Source organism: Ranitomeya imitator, chromosome 1, assembly GCF_032444005.1.
Source record: "Ranitomeya imitator isolate aRanImi1 chromosome 1, aRanImi1.pri, whole genome shotgun sequence".
NCBI lineage: Eukaryota > Metazoa > Chordata > Amphibia > Anura > Dendrobatidae > Ranitomeya > Ranitomeya imitator.
In genome coordinates, this window is record NC_091282.1 from 604,320,340 (window position 1) to 604,345,442 (window position 25,103).

The 25,103-nt window shown below is 44.6% G+C and overlaps 1 protein-coding gene across 2 annotated transcripts in view; it reads left to right on the forward strand.

Moving 5' to 3' along the window:
* Positions 1-25,103, forward strand: part of THBS3 (thrombospondin 3) — a 127,190-nt gene that overhangs the window by 99,611 nt on the left and 2,476 nt on the right. For both annotated transcript variants that reach the window (XM_069768862.1, XM_069768873.1), the window contains 2 exons: positions 5,159-5,331; positions 18,374-18,513. In XM_069768862.1, the coding sequence (XP_069624963.1) occupies positions 5,159-5,331; positions 18,374-18,513 (313 nt within the window). The remainder of the gene's footprint in view (positions 1-5,158; positions 5,332-18,373; positions 18,514-25,103) is intronic.

Consider the following 25,103-nt stretch of genomic DNA (forward strand, 5'->3'; position numbering starts at 1 on the left):
CCAATGTGGTGGCATGCAGAGCCCAACTCGCGAAAATTGTGTCACTGTCCAAATATTTCTGGCCCTAACTGTATACACCTATACTATGTGTAGACATTTATCTTAGCTATTCTATTCTAACCTGTCAGTGTGATTTTACTGTACACCGCACTGAATTGCCGGCTTTTCTATAGAACACCGCTGCATATTTCTCGCAAGTCACACTGCTGGTCTGTGTGTAATCCGTATTTTTCTCGCCCCCATAGACTTTCATTGGCGTATTTTTTGCGCAATACGGTGACAAACGCAGCATGCTGCGATTTTCTACGGCCATACAAGACCGTATAATACGGATCAGTAAAATACGGCTGATAGGAGCTGGGGCATAGAGAATCATTGTACCGTATGCAATCCGTATTTTCAGCACCTCTCTTACGTCCGTAAAACACGGTAGTGTGACGCCGGCCTTACACAGCTGATTTGATCACCTGGTATTAATTGCAGAATCTGCACCTATCAAAATTTCACAGAAAAACCCCTGAGGAGCTGGCAGAAGCTGTTAAATCCACGTCCACCTCTAAATGTCCTGGGCCGGTAAAACGTCATAATACATATAAATGACATAATACATACAACAACTATTTACAAATAATGGATCATTAATGCATTTCTCCTATTCAGGCCATTTGGATATCTTGTTTCTAGATTATAAATCCAAAATAAAAGCATGTTAGCACCTAGGAGACAGGATAGGAAAATAAAAGATCATAGAAAAAAAAAAACCATTCATCTGTTTACAATATAGCCCACAATTCAATCAAATAAAACATATTATTAATAAACACTTGCCAATTCTCTGTGAGGACACTACACTATCCAATATATTGGGGGAGGGCATTAATGTGGTAGCTAGGAGAGCACCTACCATAGGAAACTTAATCTCCCCGGGACTATTTCTGACCAGAACCAAATCGAGAACATGGCTGGAAGTCAATGGCTTCTACAAGTGCAGAACCACATCGTGCAGCACATGTGAACATGCACTTACAAGTAAAACTTTCACTGACAAGAAAAATTCACCAATGTATAATATAAAGCAATTCATGACTTGTCATACGACTAATGTGGTCTACAAAATACATTGTGAGATCTGTAATTTAGCATATGTTGGTTGCACCACAAGAAAATTAGAGACGAGCATATCCGAACATTTGAGAGACACTAAAAGGAAATAGTAATAATCGCAATATGGTAGCAAAACACTTTATAACCCACCCCGCCAGAAATATATCAGCATTGAAAGTCCAAGGTATAGAACAAATAAAAAAAATCACTGCGCGGAGGAGATAGAAAAAGACGCCTCTTAACCAGAGAGGCATTTTGGATTTATAATCTAGAAACAAGATATCCAAATGGCCTGAATAGGAGAAATGAATTAATGTACCATTATTTGTAAATAGTTGTTGTATGTATTATGTCATTTATATGTTGTATGACGTTTTAAAGATTTGTAATTTTTCTGTGAAATTTTGATAGGTGCAGACTCTGCAATTAATACCAGGTGATCAAATCAGCTGTGTAAGAGTAGATGGAACACCTTATAAGAACTAGAAGGTAGATGTAAGATTAAGCTGTGATAAAGATCTTAGTTGATCGAAACGCGTTGCTTATACCTTTCTTTTTCGCTGCCTATGCATCCATGATGTACAAGGATTCTTTGATGACCATGAAGTTTTAACTTGGAAAATAAAGATTTTGAATTTTAAGGAGCTGGAACTACCACTTCATTCCATATATTGTATCCACTCGTCGGGTCAGGACGAGTTCCGCGCATCTGTGGTATCAGTGAGCTGGCAGAGGCTTAGCCTTAGTTCTTTTGTTTTACGATCCCGTCTATACGGTAGGTTTTAGTGTTGGACTTGGTGAGGATGATCTGTTCGATCAGCTCCTTGCAGCAGGCATCCTGGAACCTCTGAGGGCCACACGAGGAGTAGAAGCTGCTCATGATGTCGTGCACAGTCTCGTTCCTGAGGACTTTATGGCTGACATCAGTGCTCAACATGATGCTGGACTCGTACTGGAGGATGGAAGTGGAAAACCCCGGGCAGATGGCAAGTCGGTGGGCTCTGATTTCAGTAGCGTCGCTAGGGTTATAATAGTTGCGTCCTATCTGCTTTATATCCATTATCTTCAGGAGTCTTCAGAAAATGATGTTTTAGAAATGGAAGCAGGTGGGCGAGGTCGGTGGAAGCTCGTTGGTCAGGGAGATTGTTATCCGCACATTCTCTCCATTTCGAGTTTGGCTGAACATCTCGGTGACCTTATTCAGTCTTTTTGGTAAAAAATAACACGGTTCCATCAAACGCCCACGTCTTCCCTATGGTTTCTTCATGCTGGTACAGGAGGCCATACCGCAAACGCTTGGACTCCATGGCGGGGTTGAAGTCAACGTGATACTGGTACAGGGCCCACTGTGGTCGGGACATCAACTTGATGTGGTTGGTCACAAGAGCAATCTTGGTTCCAGAGGCGCTAGCTTTCGATTTTTGGACGTGTTCGATAGTCTGCTGCGTGTTCACCCCGACGTCATGGAAATCACGCCTACGGTCGCCCCGTTCTCCGATAGACAGTTCTGGAAGTCCAGCTGACACCTGCAGAACCTCGGGCTATGGTCTCTCTGCTGCCGCTGTCGGCGGACCCCTCTGGCACCCACTTCCGATGAGCAAAGGCTCAGGCGCTGCCTGCTGAGATCTGACTGCTGGCCAGGGTCCTTGAGGCTGCTGTACCTGTCCAGGTGGTCTTTGTCGGGCCTGCTCCTGCACATGAGCTCTGCCGGGGGCCCGGGATCTTGCTCGTCAGCTCATCTTTTACTTCGTACACAAACTATGCACTAGTGTGTATTGTGCCTAGTTTTTAATGAGGCCTTCATCAATGTTTCCTCATTCTCCACCACTAGATCACCAGAGTGAACATGTTGTATGCTGCTACAGCCATTTAGTTTTTGGGCAAGGGTGTCTATGATACTACCTATAAATAATTTTTTTAAACTGTAACCCCTATGGGGAAATAATTGTCTGCCCATGCACTTAGTCCTTTACATTCGGCCTAGTTTTTAATGAGGCCTTCCTCCACCTCTCATCATTTTCCACCACTAGATCACCAGGGTTCACGTGTTCCATGCTGCTACAGACAGTCAATTTTTTGGCAAGGGTGTCTGATCCCAATTAAATATTTTTTTAAATGTACCCCCCATGGGAAAATGTTTGTCAGCCCATACACTTAGTGTATGGGCATTACGAGTCTAGGAGACCGGCTTCTTTAAATTGGGCCTAGTTTTTAATGAGGCCTTCCTCCACCTCTCATCATTTTCCACCACTAGATCACCAGGGTTCACGTGTTCCGTGCTGCTACCGACAGTCAATTTTTTGGCAAGGGTGTCTGTGATCCCCATATGTTTTTAAAATGTACCCCCCATGGGGAAATGTTTGTCAGCCCATACACTGGGTGTATAGGCATTATGAGTCTAGGAGACCTGCTCCTTTGTAATGTGATAGTTATTTTATGAGGCCCTCCTCCATGTTTCTTCCAAGGGGGATTGGGGTGCGTGCAAATTTGGGTCAAGGCGGCCCTTGCATACAATGCATAAGGAAACAGTATGGCAGGACCATCTGAAGACTGTGAAGTGGGTTTTCCTGTAGCCATCCAGTACCTGGGTTCAAAGGCTTATTGGGGTGCATATGACTTGATAGCAGGGCAGGCTTTGCATTCAATGCAACATTTTTTCAGGAGTCCCTCCTGTACCTCTCGTGAAAGGGGTATTGGGGTGTTCTGTCCCCACATGAGGCGAATGAAGGTGTCGCAGACTAATAAGAGTTGTGAGAGAGATAATCGTACCTTCGTATTTCCTCGATATGAGGCAGACAGGACCAATGCTGCTCAGCGTCCAGAGAGATGATGCACTCCAGGGATTGTGCAATCCAGACTTGTTTATTTTGTAGATCTGGACATACAGCGTATAACTGGTAATACAGAACTTCTCCAGAAATGCAGGGTAGACAGGGTACAGTAAGATGTAGCACCAAGTGTGTCTGCAAGTGTGAGCAGCATGAGAGAGTGGTCGAAAGACTGATGCCTTCCTAAGCCCAGTTCAAAAGCACGTCCTCTCACAACAGAAAGTAAACTGGAAATGGCTGCCAGAGGAAGAGAAGATTTGACCCCTGAACCGGATGTAAGACATGCCCACAAGAAATACATGAAAAACAAGCTGCCATACAGAAAAAGGCCATTGGGTGGCAGCAGAGTAAAATATAACAACATACATGGAAGCTGAGGAATATACATGGAACAGCACATGGGGTGCGTTGTAATTGTTGGCAGCCCAGCCACTCACTGCATAGGCAATAACAGCATAGGAGACCCACTGTATAATAATGGCCCTTTAAGAATATTAATGCTGCCTGATGCCTCTCTAAAAATAGGCTCTGTGACTTTGAGTCCCTCCTTCATAAATTAAACAAGATGTGTGTCCTTATGTGTCACACACCACATGGCCAGCTAGGGTTGTTACATGTTACAATGACATTTCCCAGTGAATGCATTTGCCTTGGTTGAAAGCAATGTTAAAGTTGAAAAACGCTTCAAAAACGCTGCATCTGAATTAAGCCTAAGTGGTGGAAGAACATTTTGGTATGGGGTTAATTATTTTGCCGTATATACAAGTCATTACCCTGGAAAGGAAGTACCTTAACATATTTCCCAGCAAAATCCATTTTGGTTTTGTTTTAGTATGTTTCGTGGTGCACCAGTAAAAATGGCGTGAAACTCTGACAACATTGCTTACAGCTGTGAACTAGGAGTCAGGAATGCTTCCAGGGTGATCCCCATGATGTCCCTGTGTCATTTGAGCGGTGTTTCCATCATTTTCAGAAGTTTTTAGACCTTAAAAGGACCCCCAGGGGGATTGTGGTAAAAATACTCGGGTCTCCCATAGACTTACATTGGGCTCGTTGTTGTGGCCGAGTACCCGAGTATTCCAATCTGTTCGACCCGAGCAACGAGCACCCGAGCATTTTAGTGCTCTCCCATCACTATACCCGACCTCTCCAACAATATACACAATCCCTCCAATAATATATACCCAATCCTTTCCTGTGTATAATCTGCAGCCCCCCTTCTCTAGGCAGTGAAATCTAAGACCGGTCCCGGAGAATATATGCGAAACGCTCTATGGCACACAGGACACACTGCTGACCAGGTGCGACTACTGTGGAAGGACCCCCGAAACGTCGGCTGGAAGGATAAGACATCGTACCGCTGGCAACTCATTCATCGGCCCCAGGTGGGCTACATTAGGTCAGTAACTGTCCCCAACCCGAAGGGGCTCCCTCAGCTCAATCCCTGCCTCGGGTGGGGGGAAGGGGGAGACTCTATGTATACCTGTACATGTAACGGCCCGGGCGCCTATTTCAGTTCATGTGCCGGCCCCAGGGGCTATATCATACATGTAATGGCCGCGGGAGGCTATATCTATATCAGTGCATGTACCGGCCCCATGTGGCTAAATCTATATTAGTATATGTGCCGGCCCCAGGTTCTAAAACTATATCATACATGTTCCAACCCAGGGGGAGGCTATTTTTATATCATACATGTACCAGCCTCTGTGGGTTATTTCTATAGCATACCTGTATCTATATGTTTTTAATGTCGCTGTCCTTGTCCCATTCTTATAGTAATTTTCCTTATCTTGGTCCCATCTTATATTACGGTCCCTATCCGGGTCCCATCTTATAATATTGTCCCCATCCTTGTTTCCATCTTATAGAAATGTCCCCATTTTGATTCTCAACTTATAGTAATATCCCCATCTTGGTTCCCATCTTATAGTAGTGTCCCCATCCCTGTCCCATTTTATAGTAATATCTCCATCCTGGTCCCATCTTACAGTAATGCACCCATCCTGGACCCATCTTATGGTAATGTCCCTATCCTGGTCCCATTTTATGGTATTGTCCCCATCCTGGTCCCATCTTACTGTAATGTTCCCATCCTTACCCATCTTACGGTAATGTTGTTCCCATCCTTTTTCTATCTTATAGAAATGTTTCCATTTTGGTCCCATCATATAATAATGTGCCATCCTTATACCTTTCTCATAGAAATGTACCCATCCTTGTCCCATCTTATAGTAATGCACCCATCCTGGACCCATCTTATGGTAATGTCCCCATCCTGGTCCCATCTTATAATAATGTCCCTATCCTGGTCCCATCTAATAATGTTTCCAGCTTGGTCCCATCATATAGTAATGTCCCCATCCTAGTTTCATCTTATATTACTGTCCCCATACTGGTCCCATCTAATAGTAATGTCCTCATCCTGGTCCCATCTTATTGTAATGTCCCAATCCTGCTCCCATCTTATAATAATGTCCCCATCCTGCTCCCATCTTATCGTAATGTCCTCATCCTGGTCCCATCTTATAGTGCTGGTCCCATCTTATAGTAACTCATCCATCCTGGTCCTATCTGATAGAAATGTCCTCATTCTGGTTCTCATCTTATAGTAATGTCCCCATCCTTTTTCCATCTTATAATAATGTCCCCATCCTGCTCCCATCTTATAATAATGTCCCCATCCCTGTCCCATCTTATTGTAATGTCCCCATCCCTGTCCTATCTTATAGTAATATCCCCAACCTGGTCCCATCTTATAGTACTGTCCCAATCCATGTCCCATCTTATAGAAATGTCCTCATTCTGGTTCTCATCTTATAGTGATGTCTCCATCCCTGTCTCATTTTATCTTTGTTTCCATCCTGGTCCCATCTTATAGTAATGTCTCCATCCTGATCTCATCTTATAGTAATGTCTCCATCCTGGTCCCATCTTATAGTAATGTCTACATTTTGGTCCCATCTTATATTAATGTCCCCATTCTGATCCCATCTTATAGTAATGCACCCATCCTGTTTCCCATCTTATAGTACTGTCCCCTTCCTGGTCCCATCTTATAATAATGTCCCCATCCTGTTCCCATCTTATATTAATGTCCCCATTCTCGTCCTATCTTATAGTAATGCACCCGTCCTGGTCTCATCTTATCTTAATGTCCCCATCCCTGTCCCACCTTATTGTAATGTCCGAAACCTGGTCCCATCTTATTTTAATATCCCCATCCTGGTCCCATCTTATAGTACTGTCCCCATCCTGGTCCCATCTTATAGTAATGTCTCAATTTTGATCCCACCTTATAGTACTGTCCCCATCCTAGTCCCATCTTATAGTAATGTCCCCATCCCTGTCCCATTTTATAATAATGTCCTCATCCCTGTCCCATTTTATAGTAATATCCCCATCCTGGTCCCTGTGCAGCATCAATAGTAAAAATATGTCATGTTAAAAATAATTTAAAAAAAAAAAACCTCCTATACTCACCCTCCGCCGCCTTCCCCGCTCCTCGCCACGCTCCCGGGACCGCTCCGTTGCAAGCGGCAGCTTCCGGTCTCAGGGCTGGTGTGCGACAAGGTCATGTGACCGCGACGTCATCATAGGTCCTGCTCACACCAGCCCTGGGACCGGAAGCTGCCGCTTGCAATGGAGCGGTCCCGGGAGCGTGGCGTGGAGCGGCAAAGGCGGCGGATGGTGAGTATAGCAGGACTTCCAACGGGCCTTCGGAAGGTGAGTATATGTTTATTTTTTTAAGTCACTATACTACGTGGTTCTGTGCTGTATACTCCGTCGCTGTGCAATATACTATGTGGCTGGGCAATATACTACATGCCTGGGCAATATACTATGTGCCTCTGCTATATATTATGTGGCTGGACAATATACTACGTGACTGGGCAATATACCGTACTACGTGACTCTACTATAATACTACGTGGCTGGGCAATATACTACGTCACTGGGCAATATTCTACGTGGCTGGGCAATATACTATGTGACTGGGCAATATACTATGTGCCTGGGCAATATACTATGTGCCTCTGCTATATACTATGTGGCTGGGCAATATACTACGTGACTGGGCAATATACTGCACTACGTGGCTCTACTATATACTACGTGGCTGGGCAATATACTACGTCACTGGGCAATATACTACGTGGCTGGGCAATATACTATGTGACTGGGCAACATACTACGTGACTGGGCAATATACTACGTGGCTGGGAAATATACTATGTGACTGGGCAATATACTACGTCGCTGGGCAATATACTACGTCGCTGGCCAATATACTACGTGACTGGGCAATATACTACGTGGCTGGGCAATATACTACGTGGCTGGGCAATATACTACGTGACTGGGCAATATACTACGTGGCTGGGCAATATACTTTGTCGCTGGGCAATATACTACGTGGACATGCATATTCTAGAATACGATGTGTTAGAATCGGACCACCATCTAGTCTTATAATAATGTCCCCATCCTTGTCCCATCTTATAGAAATGTCCTCATTCCGGTTCTCTTCTTATAGTAATGTCCTCATCCTGGTCCCATCTTATAGTAATGTCCTCATCCTGGTCTCATCTTATACTAATGTCCCCATCCTAGTTTCTTCTTACAGTAATGCCTCCATCCTGGTCCCATCTTATAGTAATGTCCCCATTCTGGTCCCATCTTATAGTAATGCACCCATCCTGGTCCCATCTTGTAGTACTGTCCCCATCCTGGTCTCATCTTTTAGTAATATCCACATCCTGGTACCATCTTATAGTAATGTCCCTATCCTTTTCCCATATTATAGGAATGCACCAATCCTGGTCCCATCTTATAGTAATGCACCCATCCTGGTCTCATCGTAATTCTCCCATCCTGGTCTCATCTTAACATAGTGTCCCCATCCTGGTCCTGTCTTATAGTACTGTTCTCATGCGGGTCCCATCTTATGGTAATGTCCCCATCCTTGTCCCATCTTATAGTAATGTATCCATCCTTGTCCTATCTTATAGTAGTGCACCCATCCTTCTCCCATCTTATAGTAATGCACCCATCCTGGTCCCATCTTATAGTAATGTACACATCCTGGTCCCAAGTTATAGTAATGCACCCATCCTGGTCCCATCTCATGGTACTGTCCCCATCCTGGTTCCATCTTATAGTAAATCATCTATCCTGGTCCTATCCTATAGAAAAGTCCCCATTCTGGCTCTTATCTTATAGTAATATTCACATCCTGGTTCTCATCTTATAGTAATGTCCCTTTCCCTGTCCCATCTTATAATATCCCCATCCTGGTCCCATCTTACAGAAATGTTCCAATTTTGGTTCTCGTCTTATAGTAATGTCCCCATCCTGTTTCCCATCTTATAATACTGTCCACACCCTTGTCCCATCATATAGAAATGTCCTTATTCTGGTTCTCATCTTCTAGTAATGTTTCCATCCTGGTCCCATCTTATGGTAATGTCCCCATCCTGGTCCCATCTTATAGTAATGCTCCCATTTTGGTCCCATCTTATGGTACTGTCCACATTCTGATTCCATTTTATACAAATGTTCCCATCTTATAGTAGTGTCCCCATTTTCATCCAATCTTATTGTATTGTCCCCATCCTGGTTCCATCTTATAGTAATGTCCCCATCCTGTTCCCATCTTATGGTACTGTCCCAATCCTGGTCCCATCTTATAGTAATGCACCCATCCTGGTCCCATTTTACAGTATTGTCCCCATCCTGGTGCCATATTTTAGTAATGCACTCATTCTTGTCCCATCTTATGGTACTGTTCCAATCCTGATCCCATCTGATAGTACTGTCCCCATTCTGGCCTCATCTTATATTAATGTGCCAATCCTTGTCCCATCTTATTGTACTGTTCTCATCCCATTCCCATCTTATAGAAATGTCCCCATTCTTGTTCTCATCTTGTAGTAATGTCCCCATTCTGATTCTCATCGTATCCTCCTCTTGATTCACATCTTATAGTAATGTACCCATCCCTGTCCCATCTTGGCGTAATGTCTCCATCCTGGTCCCATCTTATAGTAAATCATCCATCCTGGTCCTATCTTATAGAAATATCCCCATTCTAGTTCTCATCAGATAGTAATATCCACATCCTGGTTCTCATCTTATAGTAATGTCCCCTTCTCTGTCTCACCTTATCATAATGTCCCCATCCTGTTTCCCATCTTATAATACTGCCCCCATCCTTGTCCCATCTTATAGAACTGTCCTCATTCTGGTTCTCATCTTATAGTAATGTCCCCATCCTGTTTCCCATCTTATGAAACTGTCCCCTTCCTTGTTCCTTCTTATAGAAATGTCCCCATCCTGGTCCCATCTTATAGTAATGCACCCATCCTTCTTCCATCTTATAGTAATGGACCCATCCTGGTCTCATCTCAGAGTACTGTCCCCATCCTGGTCTCATCTTATAGTAATGTCCCTATCCTTTTCCCATCTTATAGTAATGCACCCATCCTGGTGCCATCTTATAGTAATGTCCCCATCCTTGTCCCATCTTATAGTAATGTCCCCATCCTCGTCCCATCTTATAGTAATGTCTCCATTCTGGTCCCTTGTTATAGTAATGCACCCATCCTGGTCTCATCTTATTATAGTGTCCCCATCCTGGTCCCATCTTATAGTAATGTCTCAATCTTGGCACCACCTTATAGTAATGTCCCCATCCTAATCTCATCTTTAAGTAATGTCCCCATTCTGGTCCATCTTATAGTAATGTCCCTATCCTTTTCCCCTCTTATAGTAATGCACCCATCCTGGTCTCATCATATAGTACTGCACCCATCCTGGTCCCATCTTATAGTAATGCACCCATCCTGGTCTCATCGTATAGTAATGCACCCATCCTGGTCCCAACTTATAGTAATGCACCCATCCTGGTACCATCTTATATTAATGTCCCCATTCAGGTTCCATCTTATATTAATGTCCCTATTGTGGTCCCATCCTATAGTAATGCACCCATCCTAATCTCATCTTTTAGTAATGTCCCCATTCTGGTCCATCTTATAGTAATGTCCCTATCCTTTTCCCATCTTATAGTGATGCACCCATTTTGGTCCCATCTTATAGTAATATCTAAATCTTGGTCCCATCTTATATTAATGTCCCCATTCTGGTCCGATCTTATAGTAATGCACTAATCCTGGTCTCATCTTATAATGTCCCCATCCCTGTCCTATCTTATAGTAATATCCCCATCCTGGTCCCAACCTTTTTTAATGTCCTCATCCTGGTCCCATCCTATTGTAATGTCCCCATCCTGGTCCCATCTTGTAATTTTGTCCTCATCCTGGTCCCATCTTATAGTATTGTCCTCACCCTGGTCCCATCTTATAGTAATGTCTCAATCTTGGTCCCACCTTATAGTAATGTCCCCATCCTAGTCCCATCTTATAGTACTGTCCCCATGCTGGTCCCATCTTATAGTAACTCATCCATCCTGGTCCCGTCTGATAGAAATGTCCCAATTCTGGTTCTCATCTTATGGTACTGTCCCCATCCTGGTCCCATCTTATAGTACTGTCCCCATCCTGGTCTCATCTTTTAGTAATGTCCCCATCCTGGTCCCATCTTATGATAATGTCCCTATTCGTTTCCCATCTTATAGTAATGCACCCATCCTGGTCCCATCTTATAGTAATGTCTACATTTTGGTCCCATCTTATATTAATGTCCCCATTCTGGTCCCATCTTCTAGTAATCCACCCATCCCTGTCCCATCTTATTGTAATGTCCCCGTCCCTGTAGCATCTTATAGTAATATCCCCATCCTGGTCCCATCTTATCGTAATGTCCCCATCCTGGTCCCATCTTATAGTACTGTCCCCATGCTGGTCCCATCTTATAGTAACTCATCCATCCTGGTCCCATCTTATCGTAATGTCCCCATCCTGTTCCCATTTTATAGTAATGTCCCCATCCTGGTTCCATCTTATAGTAATGTCTACATCTTGGTCCCATCTTATATAAAATGTACACATTCTGGTCCCATCTTATAGTAAGGAACCCATCCTAGTGTCATCTTATAGTACTGTCCCCATCCTGGACTCATCTTTTAGTAATGTTCCCATCCCTGTCGCATCTTATTGTAATATCCCCATCCAGGTCCCATCTTATCGTAATGTCCCCATCCCTGTCGCATCTTATCCCCATCCAGGTCCCATCTTATCATAATGTCCCCATCCTAGTCCCATCTTATAGTACTGTCCTCATCCTGGTCCCATCTTATAGTAACGTCTCAATCTTTGTCCCACCTCATAGTAATGTCCCCATCCCTGTCGCATCTTATAGTAATATCCCCATCCAGGTCCCATTTTATCGTAATGTCCCCATCCTAGTCCCATCTTATAGTACTGTCCCGATCCTGGTCCCATCTTATAGTAACGTCTCAATCTTGGTCCCACCTCATAGTAATGTCCCCATCCCTGTCCCGTCTTATTGTAATGTACCCATCCCTGTCCTATCTTATAGTAATATCCCCAACTTGGTCCCATCTTATTGTACTGTCTCAATGCTGGTTTCATCTTATATTAACTCATCCATCAAGGTCCCATCTGATAGAAATGTTCCCATTCTGGTTCTCACCTTATAGTAATGTCCCCATCCTGTTTTCCATCTTATAATACTGTCCCCAACCTTGTCCCATCTTATAGAAATGTTCTCATTCTGGTTCTCATCTTATAGTAATCTCCCCATCTGTCTCATTTTATCGTTATGTTTCCATCCTGATCCCATGTTATAGTAATATCCCCATCCTGGTCACATCTTATAGTAAAATCCCCATCCTGGTCCCATCTTATAGTAATGTCCTCATCCTGGTCCCATCTTATAGTAATATCCCCATCCTGGTCCCATCTTTATTATTATTATTATTATACATTTTTATAGCGCCATTTATTCCATGGCGCTTTACATGTGAATACGGGGCAAATATAGACAAATACATTAAACATGAGCAGATAACAAGGCACACGAGTACATAAGGAGGGAGGACCCTGCCTGCGAGGGCTCACAGTCTGCAGGGGGTGGGTGAGGATACACTAGGAGAGGGAAGAGCTGGCTGTGCGGCTGTTCAGTAGGTTGAGGATCACTGCAGGCTGTAGGCTTGTCGGAAGAGATCTTATAGTAATATCCCCATCCTGGTCCCATCTTATAGTAATGTCCTCATCCTGGTCCCATCTTATAGTAATGTCCTCATCCTGTTACCTTCTTATAGTAATGTCTCCATCCTGGTCTCATCTTATAGTAATGCACCCATCCTGGTCTCATCTTATAGTAATTACTAGATGTTGGCCCGATTCTAACGCATCGGGTAATTCTAGAATATGCATGTCCACGTAGTATATTGCCCAGCGACGTAGTATATTGCCCAGTCACGTAGTATATTTCCCAACCACGTAGTATATTGCCCAGCTACTTAGCATATTGCCCAGCCACGTAGTATATTTCCCAACCACGTAGTATATTGCCCAGCCACGTAGTATATTGCACAACCACGTAGTATATTGCCCAGCCACGTAGTATATTGCTCAGCTACTTAGTATATTGCCCAGCCACGTAGTATATTGCCCAGCCACGTAGTATGTTGCCCAGTCACGTAGTATATTGCCCAGTCACGTAGTATATTGCCCAGCTACATAGTATATTGCCCAGCCACGTAGTATATTGCCCAGCTATGTAGTATATTGCCCAGTCACGTAGTATGTTGCCCAGTCACGTAGTATGTTGCCCAGTCACATAGTATATTGCCCAGTCACGTAGTATATTGCCGAGTCACGTAGTATATTGCCCAGTCACGTAGTATATTGCCCAGTCATGTAATATATTGCCCAGCCACATAGTATATAGCAGAGCCACGTAGTATATTGCCCAGTCATGTAGTATATTGCCCAGTCATGTAGTATATTGCCCAGTCACGTAGTATATTGCCCAGTCACGTAGTACGGTATATTGCCCAGCCACATAGTATAAAGTAGAGCCACGTAGTATATTGCACAGCACAGAGCCACATAGTATAGAGACTTAAAAAATAAATAAACATATACTCACCTTCCGAAGGCCCGTTGAAGTCCTGCTATACTCACCATCTGCTGCCTTTCCCGCTCCTCGCCACGCTCCCGGGACCGCTCCATTGCAAGCGGCAGCTTCCGGTGGTCGCGGGGCTGGTGTGAGCAGGACCTATGATGACGTCGCGGTCACATGGACGTGACGTCACGGCAGGTCCTTGTCGCACACCAGCCCTGGGACCGGAAGCTGCCGCTTGCAATGGAGCGGTCCCGGGAGCGTGGCGCGGAGCGGCAAAGGAGGCGGATGGTGAGTATAGCAGTTTTTTGTTTTTTTTTATTATTTTTAACATGACATATTTTTACTATTGATGCTGCATACGCAGCATCAATAGTAAATAGTTGGGGACACACAGGGTTAATAGCAGCGGTAACAGAGTGCGTTACACCGCGGGCCGTTACCGCTGCCATTAACCCTGTGTGAGCGGTGAGTGGAGGGGATTATGGAGCGGGCACCGGGCAGTGAGTGCAGGGGAGTAGGGGAGGGACTAATCGGACTGTGGCCGTCACTGATTGGTCGCGCCAGCCATGACAGGCAGCTGCCGAGACCAATCAGCGAATGAATAACCGTGACAGAAGGACAGACAGACAGACGGAAGTGACCCTTAGATAATTATATATATATAGATGGGAAACAGGATGGGGATGGGAATTATATATATAGATTATTATTTATTTATATTAAACCATTATTTCCATGGTGCTGTACATGAGAAAGGGATTACATACAGAGATATAGATATTGTTTACAGTAAACAAGTTTACAGTGACAGACTGGTATAGAAGGGAGAGGACCCTGTCCTTGGGGACTTACATTCTATGGGATAGTGGGGAAGAGACAGAAGGTAGGTAGTGCAGCGGCAGCTCTGGCGGTGGTGCGGTGGCAGCTCTGGCGGTGGTGCGGCGGCAGCTCTGGCGGTTGGTGAGGCGGCTGAATGGTTATTGCAGGCTGTAGGCTTTCTTGAAGAGATGGGTTTTCAGGTTCCGTCTGTCTCCATCCTGATCCCATTTTATAGTAATGTCTGCATCTTGGTCCCATCTTATATTAATGTCCCCATCCTGGTCTCAACTTATCATAATGTCCCCATTCTGGTCCCATCTTATAGTACTGTCCCCATCCTAATCTCATCTTTTAGTAATGTCCTCATCCTGGTCCATCTTACAGTAATGTCCCTATCCTTTTCCCATCTTATAGTGATGCACCCATCCTTGTCCCATCTTATAGTAATGTCTACATTTTGGTCCCATCTTATATTAATGTCCCCATTCTGGCCCGTCTTATAGTAATGCACTAATCCTGGTCTCATCTTATAATGTCCCCATCCCTGTCTTATCTTATTGTAATGTCTGAATCCTGGTCCCATCTTATAGTAATGTCCCTATCATTTTCCCATCTTATAGTAATGCACCCATCCTGGTCCCATCGTATAATAATGCACCCATACTGGTCCCATCTTATAGTAATGTCCCTATCATTTCCCATCTTATAGTAATGCACCCATCCTGGTCACATCTTATAATAATGCACCCATACTGGTCTCATCTTATAGTAATGCTCCCATCCTGGTCCCAACTTATAGTAGTGCACCCATCCTGGTCCCATCTTATACTAATGTCCCCATCCTGATCCCATCTTAAAGTATTGTCCCCATCCTGGTCCATTCTTATAGTAATGTCTACATCTTGGTCCCATCTTATATTAATGTCCATTTCCTTGTCCCATCTTACAGAAGTGTTCCAATTTTGGGTCTCATCTTATAGTAATGTTTCGACCCTGGTCCCATCTTATAGTAATGTCCCCATCCTGGTCACATCTTATAGTAATGTCCCCATCCTGGTCACATCTCCTAGTAATGTCCCTATCCTGATCCCATCTTATAGTAATGTCCCCATCCTGGTCCCATATTATAGTAATGCACCCATCTTATTTTACTGTCCACATCCTGGTCCCTTCTTATGGTAATGTTCCCTATCTGGTCCACTTCTTGTAATGTCTCCATCTTCATTCCATCTTATACTATTGTCCGCATCCTTGTCCTATCTTATTGTAATGTTTCCATCCTGTTCCTATCTTATTGAAATGTCCCCATTTTGGTTCCATCTTATAGTAATGTCCCCATCCTGGCCCCATTTTATTGTACTGTTACCATCCTGGTTCCATCTTATAGTAATGCACCCATTCTGGTTTCATTTTATAGTACTGTCCCCATTCTGGTTCTGTCTTCTATTAATGTCCCATCCTATAGTACTGTTCTCATTCCAGTCCCATCTTATAGAAATGTCCCCATTCTTGTTCTCATCTTTTAGTAATGTCCCCATTCTGATTCTCTTCTTATAATATCCTCATCTTGATTCACATCTTATAGTAATGTCCCCATCCCTGTCCCATCTTAGCATAATGTCCCCATCCCGCTCCCATCTTATAGTAATATCCCCATCCTGATCCCATCTTATCATAATGTCTCCATCCTGGTCCCATCTTATAGTAAATCATTCATCCTGGTCCCATCTTATCATAATGTCTCCATCCTTGTCCCATCTTATAGTAAATCATCCATCCTGGTCCTATCTTTTAAAAATGTCCCCATTCTGGTTCTCATCTTATAGTAATATCCACATCCTGGTTCTCATCTTATAGTAATTTCCCCTTCCCTGTCCAATCTTATCATAATGTCCCAATCCTTGTCCCATCTTGTAGTAATGTCCCCATCCTGGTGCCATCTTATAGTAATGTCCCCATTCCTGTCTCATCTCATCATTATGTTCCCATCCTGGTCCCATCTTATATTGATGTTCCCATCCTGGTCCCATCTTATAGTAATGTCCCCATCCTGGTCCCATCTTATAGTAATGTCCCCATTCCTGTCTCATCTCATCATTATGTTCCCATCCTGGTCCCATCTTATATTAATGTTCTCATCCCAGTCCCATCTTATAGAAATGTCCCCGTTTGATTTTATAGTATATCCCCATCTTGATTCCCATCTTATAGAAATGTCCCCATTCCTGTTCTCATTTTATAGTACTGTTCCCATCCTGGTCCCATCTTATAATAATGTCCCCATCCCTGTCCCATCTTATCATATTGTCCCCTTCCTTGTCTCATCTTACAGTAAATCATCTATCCTGGTTCCATCTTATTGTCCCCATTTTGGTTTCATCTTATAGTAATGCACCCATCCTGATCCCATCTTATCATAATGTCTCCATCCTGGTCCCATGTTATAGTAAATCATCCATCCCGGTCCTATCTTATAGAAATGTCCCCATTCTGGTTCTAATCTTATAGTAATGTCCCCATCCTTGTCCCATCATATAGAAATGTTCCAATTTTGGTTCTTATAGTACTGTCCCCATCCTTGTCCCATCTCATAGAAATGTCCTCATTCTGGTTCTCATCTTATAGTAATGTCCCCATCCCTGTCTCATCGTTATGTTTCCATCCTGGTCCCATTTTATAGTAATGTCCCCATCCTGGCCCCATCTTATAGTAATATCCCCATCCTGGTTCCATCTTATTGTAATGTCCCCATCTGGTCCCATCTTACAGTAACTCATCCATTCTGGTTCCATATTATAGTAATGCATCCATCCTGGTCTCATCATAATGTCCCCATCCTGGGTCCATCCTATAGTACTGTCCCCATCCCTGTCCCATCTTAGCGTAATGTCCCCATACTGGTTCTCATTTTATAGTACTATCCCCATCCTGGTCCCATCTTATAATAATGTCCCCATCCCTGTCCCATCTTATAGAAATGTCTCCATTCTGGCTCTCATCTCATAGTAATGTCCCTATCCTGGTTCCATCTTATAGTAATGTTGGGGTGCTTCCCTTTTGTGGCACTTTGGTGTGCGACCCTTTCTGCGATACATTGGGGTGTGGCCCGTTTTTACAATACGTGTTTGGATAAGGCCCTATTTGAAACGCTTTGGGGTACAACCTCCCTGTCAGGCCGCTGCTGCTCGTTTCATGGCCCCCCTTCTTCCGTGCAGCCATTAGAGGGTTAATCTTCAGTATTTGGGGGAATGTCCTCTTCTTGTTTCTTAAGGTGATGACATCAGTGAGGTTGGAAACCGCCAAGTTCTTGTGGTCATCACCATGGTAACACAATCCCTATGAGGAATGCTGCAGGGTCGGAGCCAGGGCCTTTCATATGGAAACGCACTGGACAATGCTGGTCCTCTGGGAACAACTTTGTGCTGGAGTCCTGGGGGTGACCCCAAGGTACGGCCTCCCGCAGGGCTGCCAGGGCTGAGGTCATGGGATGAGAGCACAGGAGACGTGTGTAGGCACATTAAGCAGTTGCAGCGTGGACGCTCATGGCTTTCCCATGCCTCCCACAGGGTGAAGCTGTATGAGGGCGTGGACCTAGTGGCCGACTCCGGGGTCGTCATAGACACCACCATGCGTGGGGGCCGACTGGGGGCGTTTTGCTTCTCCCAGGAGAACATCATCTGGTCCAACCTGCAGTACAGGTGTAATGGTGAGTGGGGATGCATCACTCTGCCGGACTGCAAGAGGGGGGCTTCTTGTTGCTAAATGGTGCTCAGGCAGTGTCAGACTTAAGATCACTGGGCCACCAGAGGATTTGATTTTGAGGGCCCACCTTTCTCCCCCACTCAAGAGCCCCATAGCAGCTGCAAAGTTTGCACTATGAACTTTCCTGAATGAGAAGCCTGGGCCCTCCGGAGGATTCTCTGGGTTCTCTGGTGGGCCAGTCCAACCCTGAGCTCAGGGGTGCATCTCGCTGGCGGACGGCGAGTGGGGTGCGTCTTACTGATGGACGGTGAGTGGGATGCGTCTCTCTGATGGATGGTGAGTGGGATGCGTCTCTCTGATGGACGGTGAGTGGGATGCGTCGCTCTGATGGATGGTGAGTGGGATGCGTCTCACTGATGGACGGTGAGTGGGATGCATCTCTGATGGACGGTGAGTGGGGTGCATGTCCCTGACGGTGAGTGGGGTGCATCTCTCTGATGGACGGTGAGTGGGATGCGTCTCTGATGGACGGTGAGTGGGATGCGTCTCTGATGGACGGTGAGTGGGGTGCATCTCTCTGATGGACGGTGAGTGGGATGCGTCTCTCTGATGGACGGTGAGTGGGATGCGTCACTGATGGACGTTGAGTGGGATGCGTCTCTGATGGACGGTGACTGGGATGCGTCACTGATGGACGGTGACTGGGATGCGTCTTTGATGGACGGTGAGTGGGGTGCATCTCTCTGATGGACGGTGTGTGGGATGCGTCGCTCTGATGGATGGTGAGTGGGATGCGTCTCACTGATGGACGGTGAGTGGGGTGCATATCTCTGATGGACGGTGAGTGGGATGCATCTCTCTGATGGACGGTGAGTGGGGTGCATCTCTCTGATGGACGGTGAGTGGGATGCGTCTCTGATGGACGGTGAGTGGGATGCGTCTCTGATGGACGGTGAGTGGGGTGCGTCTCTGATGGACGGTGAGTGGGGTGCGTCTCTGATGGACGGTGAGTGGGATGCGTCTCTGATGGACGGTGAGTGGGATGCGTCTCACTGATGGACGGTGAGTGGGGTGCATCTCTCTGATGGACGGTGAGTGGGATGCATCTCTGATGGACGGTGAGTGGGAGGTGTCTCTGATGGACGGTGAGTGGGATGCGTCTCTGATGGACGGTGAGTGGGGTGTGTCTCTCTGATGGACGGTGAGTGGGGTGCGTCTCTCTGATGGACGGTGAGTGGGATGCGTCTCTGATGGACGGTGAGTGGGATGCGTCTCTGATGGACGGTGAGTGGGATGTGTCTCTCTGATGGACAGTGAGTGGGATGCGTCTCTGATGGACGGTGAGTGGGATGTGTCACTCTGGATGGTGAGTGGGATGCGTCTCTGATGGACGGTGAGTGGGATGTGTCTCTGATGGACGGTGAGTGGTGATGCGTCTCTCATGGACGGTGAGTGGGGTGCATCTCTCTGATGGACGGTGAGTGGGATGCATCTCTGATGGACGGTGAGTGGGATGCGTCTCTGATGGACGGTGAGTGGGGTGCGTCTCTCTGATGGACGGTGAGTGGGATGCGTCTCTCTGATGGACGGTGAGTGGGATGCGTCTCTCTGATGGACGGTGAGTTGGATGCGTCTCTCTGATGGACGGTGAGTGGGATGCGTCTCTGATGGATGGTGAATGGGATGCGTCTCTGGTGGACGGTGAGTGGGATGCGTCTCTGATGGACGGCGAGTGGGATGCGTCTCTGATGGACGGCGAGTGGGATGCGTCTCTCTGATGGACGGCGAGTGGGATGCGTCTCTCTGATGGACGGTGAGTGGGATGCGTCTCTGATGGACGTGAGTGGGATGCATCTCTCTGATGGACGGTGAGTGGGATGCGTCTCTGATGGACGGTGAGTGGGATGCGTCTCTGATGGACGGTGAGTGGGAAGTGACTCACTCTGATGGATGGTGAGTGGGATGCGTCTCTGATGGACGGTGAGTGGGATGCGTCTCTGATGGACGGTGAGTGGTGATGCGTCTCTCTGATGGACGGTGAGTGGTGATGCGTCTCTCTGATGGACAGTGAGTGGGATGGGGTGTGGGGTTAGAACAGTTAATAATTTAAGAATGAATAGAGGTACAGAGAGGAACATCAAGTGCAGGTATACTAATGCTAGAAGCCTCGCCAACAAAATGGACGAATTAGAACTAATGTTGTTGGAGCATAATTATGACATGGTGGGGATATCCGAAACGTGGCTGGATGAGAGCCATGACTGGGCTGTTAACTTGCAGGGCTATAGCCTGTTCAGAAATGACCGTACAGATAAGCGAGGGGGAGGGGTGTGTCTGTATTTAAAATCGTCCTTAAAACCCATCCTGCGTGATAATATAGGTGAATTTAATGAAAATGGAAACAGGAACACATGGGCTACTTGCACAGTGAACAAGTCTGTATGATCATGTTCACACACCACCAAGAAACCTGAAGACACAAAAGAGAATAGTAAAACCAAAAACACTCAGTTTGAAAAAATGTTGCAGTAATCCGCAAGTGCTAGTAAAAAATGTAAAAAACAGGGTATTTGGTTGATACGTTTTTTGCAAAAAATGTATACTAAGCTGCTCTACCAATCTTCACGGTATACCCTTATCAGAGCAGTCCTAACTAATGTATGCAATCCCTATCTGATGTATTTAAAAACCTGATCATCTGTATATAACCTGTGTGAACAGGGTTCAGAGAGGAAAAATCCATGTGTGCATACAGGATAGAACAGCTTTTGTGCAGATAGCTCTCTTGTGTCTACAAGACTGGGGAGTTCCACCACTCCTCTTGGGCTATCTGCACAAAAGCTGTTCTAGCAGGTTATATACAGATGATCAGGTTTTTAAATACATCAGATAGGGATTGCATACATTAGTTAGGACTGCTCTGATAAGGGTATACCGTGAAGATTGGTAGAGCAGCTTAGTATACATTTTTTGCAAAAAACGTATCAACCAAATACCCTGTTTTTTACATTTTTTACTAGCACTTGCGGATTACTGCAACATTTTTTCAAACTGAGTGTTTTTGGTTTTACTATTCTCTTTTGTGTCTTTCGGCTTTCGAATTTAATGAAAATGTAGAATCCCTGTGGGTGGAGATAAGGGGAGGGGGAAAAAATAATAAATTACTGATAGGGGTTTGTTATAAATCTCCAAAAATAATGGAAGCAATGGAGAATATCCTCGTAAAGCAAATAGATGAAGCTGCGACTCAAGGAGAAGTCATTATTATGGGGGACTTCAACTACCCTGAAATAGATTGGGGAACAGAAACCTGCAGTTCCAGCAAAGGTAATCGGTTTTTGACAACTATGAGAGACAATCACCTTTCACAACTGGTTCACGACCCAACAAGAAGGGGGGCACTGCTAGACCTAATATTAACCAACAGGCCAGACCGCATAACAAATGTAAGGGTTGGGGGTCACTTGGGAAATAGTGATCACAAAATAATAAGTTTTCATGTATCCTTTAATAAGATTTGTAGTAGAGGGGTTACAAGGACACTAAACTTCAGGAGGGCAAATTTCCAATGGATGAGAGAGGATCTTGGTGCAATTAACTGGGTCGATATCCTGAGACACAAAAATACACAAAGAAAATGGGAGACATTTATTAGCATCCTGGATAGGACCTGTGCACAGTATATACCGTATGGGAATAAACATACTAGAATTAGGAGGAAACCAATATGGCTAAATAGAGCTGTAAGGGGCGCAATAAGTGATAAAAAGAAAGCATTTAGAGAATTAAAGGAAGTAGGTAGTGAGGAGGCATTAAATAAATACAGAAAATTAAATAAATTCTGTAAAAAGCAGATCAAGGCAGCAAAAATTGAGACAGAGAGACTCGTTGCCAGAGAGAGTAAAAATAATCCCAAAATATTCTTTAACTACATAAATAGTAAGAAACTAAAAAATGATAGTGTTGGCCCCCTTAAAAATAGTCTGGGTGAAATGGTGGATGAGGATGAGGAAAAAGCCAATATGCTAAACGACTTTTTTTCATCAGTATTTACACAAGAAAATCCCATGGCAGACACAATGACTAGTGATAAAAATTCCCAATTAAATGTCACCTGCTTAACCCAGCAGGAAGTGTGGCGGCGTCTAAAAATCACTAAAATTGACACATCTCCGGGCCCGGATGGGATACACCCTCGAGTACTGCAGGAATTAAGTACAGTCATTGATAGACCATTATTTTTAATCTTTAGAGACTCCATAATAACAGGGTCTGTACCACAGGACTGGCGTATAGCAAATGTGGTGCCAATATTCAAAAAGGGGACAAAAACTGAACTCGGAAATTATCGGCCAGTAAGCTTAACCTCTACTGTGGGTAAAATCCTGGAGGGCATTCTAAGGGATGCTATACTGGAGTATCTGAAGAGGAATAACCTCATGACCCAGTATCAGCACGGGTTTACTAGGGACCGTTCATGTCAGACTAATTTGATCAGTTTCTATGAAGAGGTAAGTTCCGGATTGGGAACCCAGTGGATGTAGTGTATATGGACTTTTCAAAAGCTTTTGATACGGTGCCACACAAAAGGTTGATACATAAAATGAGAATAATGGGGATAGGGGAAAATATGTGTAAAGTGGGTTTAGAGCTGGCTCAGGGATAGGAAACAAAGGGTGGTTATTAATGGAGCACACTCGGACTGGGTCGCGGTTAGCAGTGGGGTACCACAGGGGTCAGTATTGGGCCCTCTTCTTTTTAACATATTTATTAATGACCTTGTAGGGGGCATTCAGAGTAGAATTTCAATATTTGCAGATGACACTAAACTCTGCAGGGTAATTAATACAGAGGAGGACAATTTTATATTACACGATGATTTATGTAAACTAGAAGCTTGGGCTGATAAATGGCAAATGAGCTTTAATGGGGATAAATGTAAGGTCATGCACTTGGGTAGAAGTAATAAGATAAATAACTATGTGCTTAATTCTAAATCTCTGGGCAAAACCGTCAATGAAAAAGACCTGGGAGTATGGGTGGATGACAAACTCCTATTCAGTGGCCAGTGTCAGGCAGCTGCTACAAAGGCAAATAAAATAATGGGATGCATTAAAAGAGGCATAGATGCTCATGAGGAGAACATCATTTTACCTCTATACAAGTCACTAGTTCGGCCACACTTAGAATACTGTGCACAGTTCTGGCCTCCGGTGTATAAGAAAGACATAGCTGAACTAGAGCGGGTGCAGAGAAGAGCGACCAAGGTTATTAGAGGACTGGGGGGGTCTGCAATGCCAAGATAGGTTATTACACTTGGGGCTATTTAGTTTGGAAAAACGAAGACTAAGGGGTGATCTTATTTTAATGTATAAATATATGAGGGGACAGTACAAAGACCTTTCTGATGATCTTTTTAATCATAGACCTGAAACAGGGACAAGGGGGCATCCTCTGCGTTTGGAGGAAAAAAGGTTTAAGCATAATAACAGACGTGGATTCTTTACTGTAAGAGCAGTGAGACTGTGGAACTCTCTGCCGTATGATGTTGTAATGAGTGATTCATTACTTAAATTTAAGAGGGGACTGGATACCTTTCCGGTAAAGTATAATGTTACAGGGTATATACACTAGATTCCTTGATAGGGTGTTGATCCAGGGAACTAGTCTGATTGCCGTATGTGGAATCGGGAAGGAATTTTTTTCCCCAATGTGGAGCTTACTCTTTGCCTCATGGGTTTTTTTTGCCTTCCTCTGGATCAACATGTTAGGGCATGTTAGGTTAGGCTATGGGTTGAACTAGATGGACTTACAGGTCCTTCTCAAAAAATTAGCATATAGTGTTAAATTTCATTATTTACCATAATGTAATGATTACAATTAAACTTTCATATATTATAGATTCATTATCCACCAACTGAAATTTGTCAGGTCTTTTATTGTTTTAATACTGATGATTTTGGCATACAACTCCTGATAACCCAAAAAACCTGTCTCAATAAATTAGCATATTTCACCCATCCAATCAAATAAAAGTGTTTTTTAATAACAAACAAAAAAACCATCAAATAATAATGTTCAGTTATGCACTCAATACTTGGTCGGGAATCCTTTGGCAGAAATGACTGCTTCAATGCGGCGTGGCATGGAGGCAATCAGCCTGTGACACTGCTGAGATGTTATGGAGGCCCAGGATGCTTCAATAGCGGCCTTAAGCTCATCCAGAGTGTTGGGTCTTGCGTCTCTCAACTTTCTCTTCACAATATCCCACAGATTCTCTATGGGGTTCAGGTCAGGAGAGTTGGCAGCCCAATTGAGCACAGTAATACCATGGTCAGTAAACCATTTACCAGTGGTTTTGGCACTGTGAGCAGGTGCCAGGTCGTGCTGAAAAAATGAAATCTTCATCACCATAAAGCATTGACCCTGCCCTTGATGAAACACAGTGGACCAACACCAGCAGCTGACATGGCACCCCACACCATCACTGACTGTGGGTACTTGACACTGGACTTCAGGCATTTTGGCATTTCCTTCTCCCCAGTCTTCCTCCAGACTCTGGCACCTTGATTTCCGAATGACATGCAAAATTTG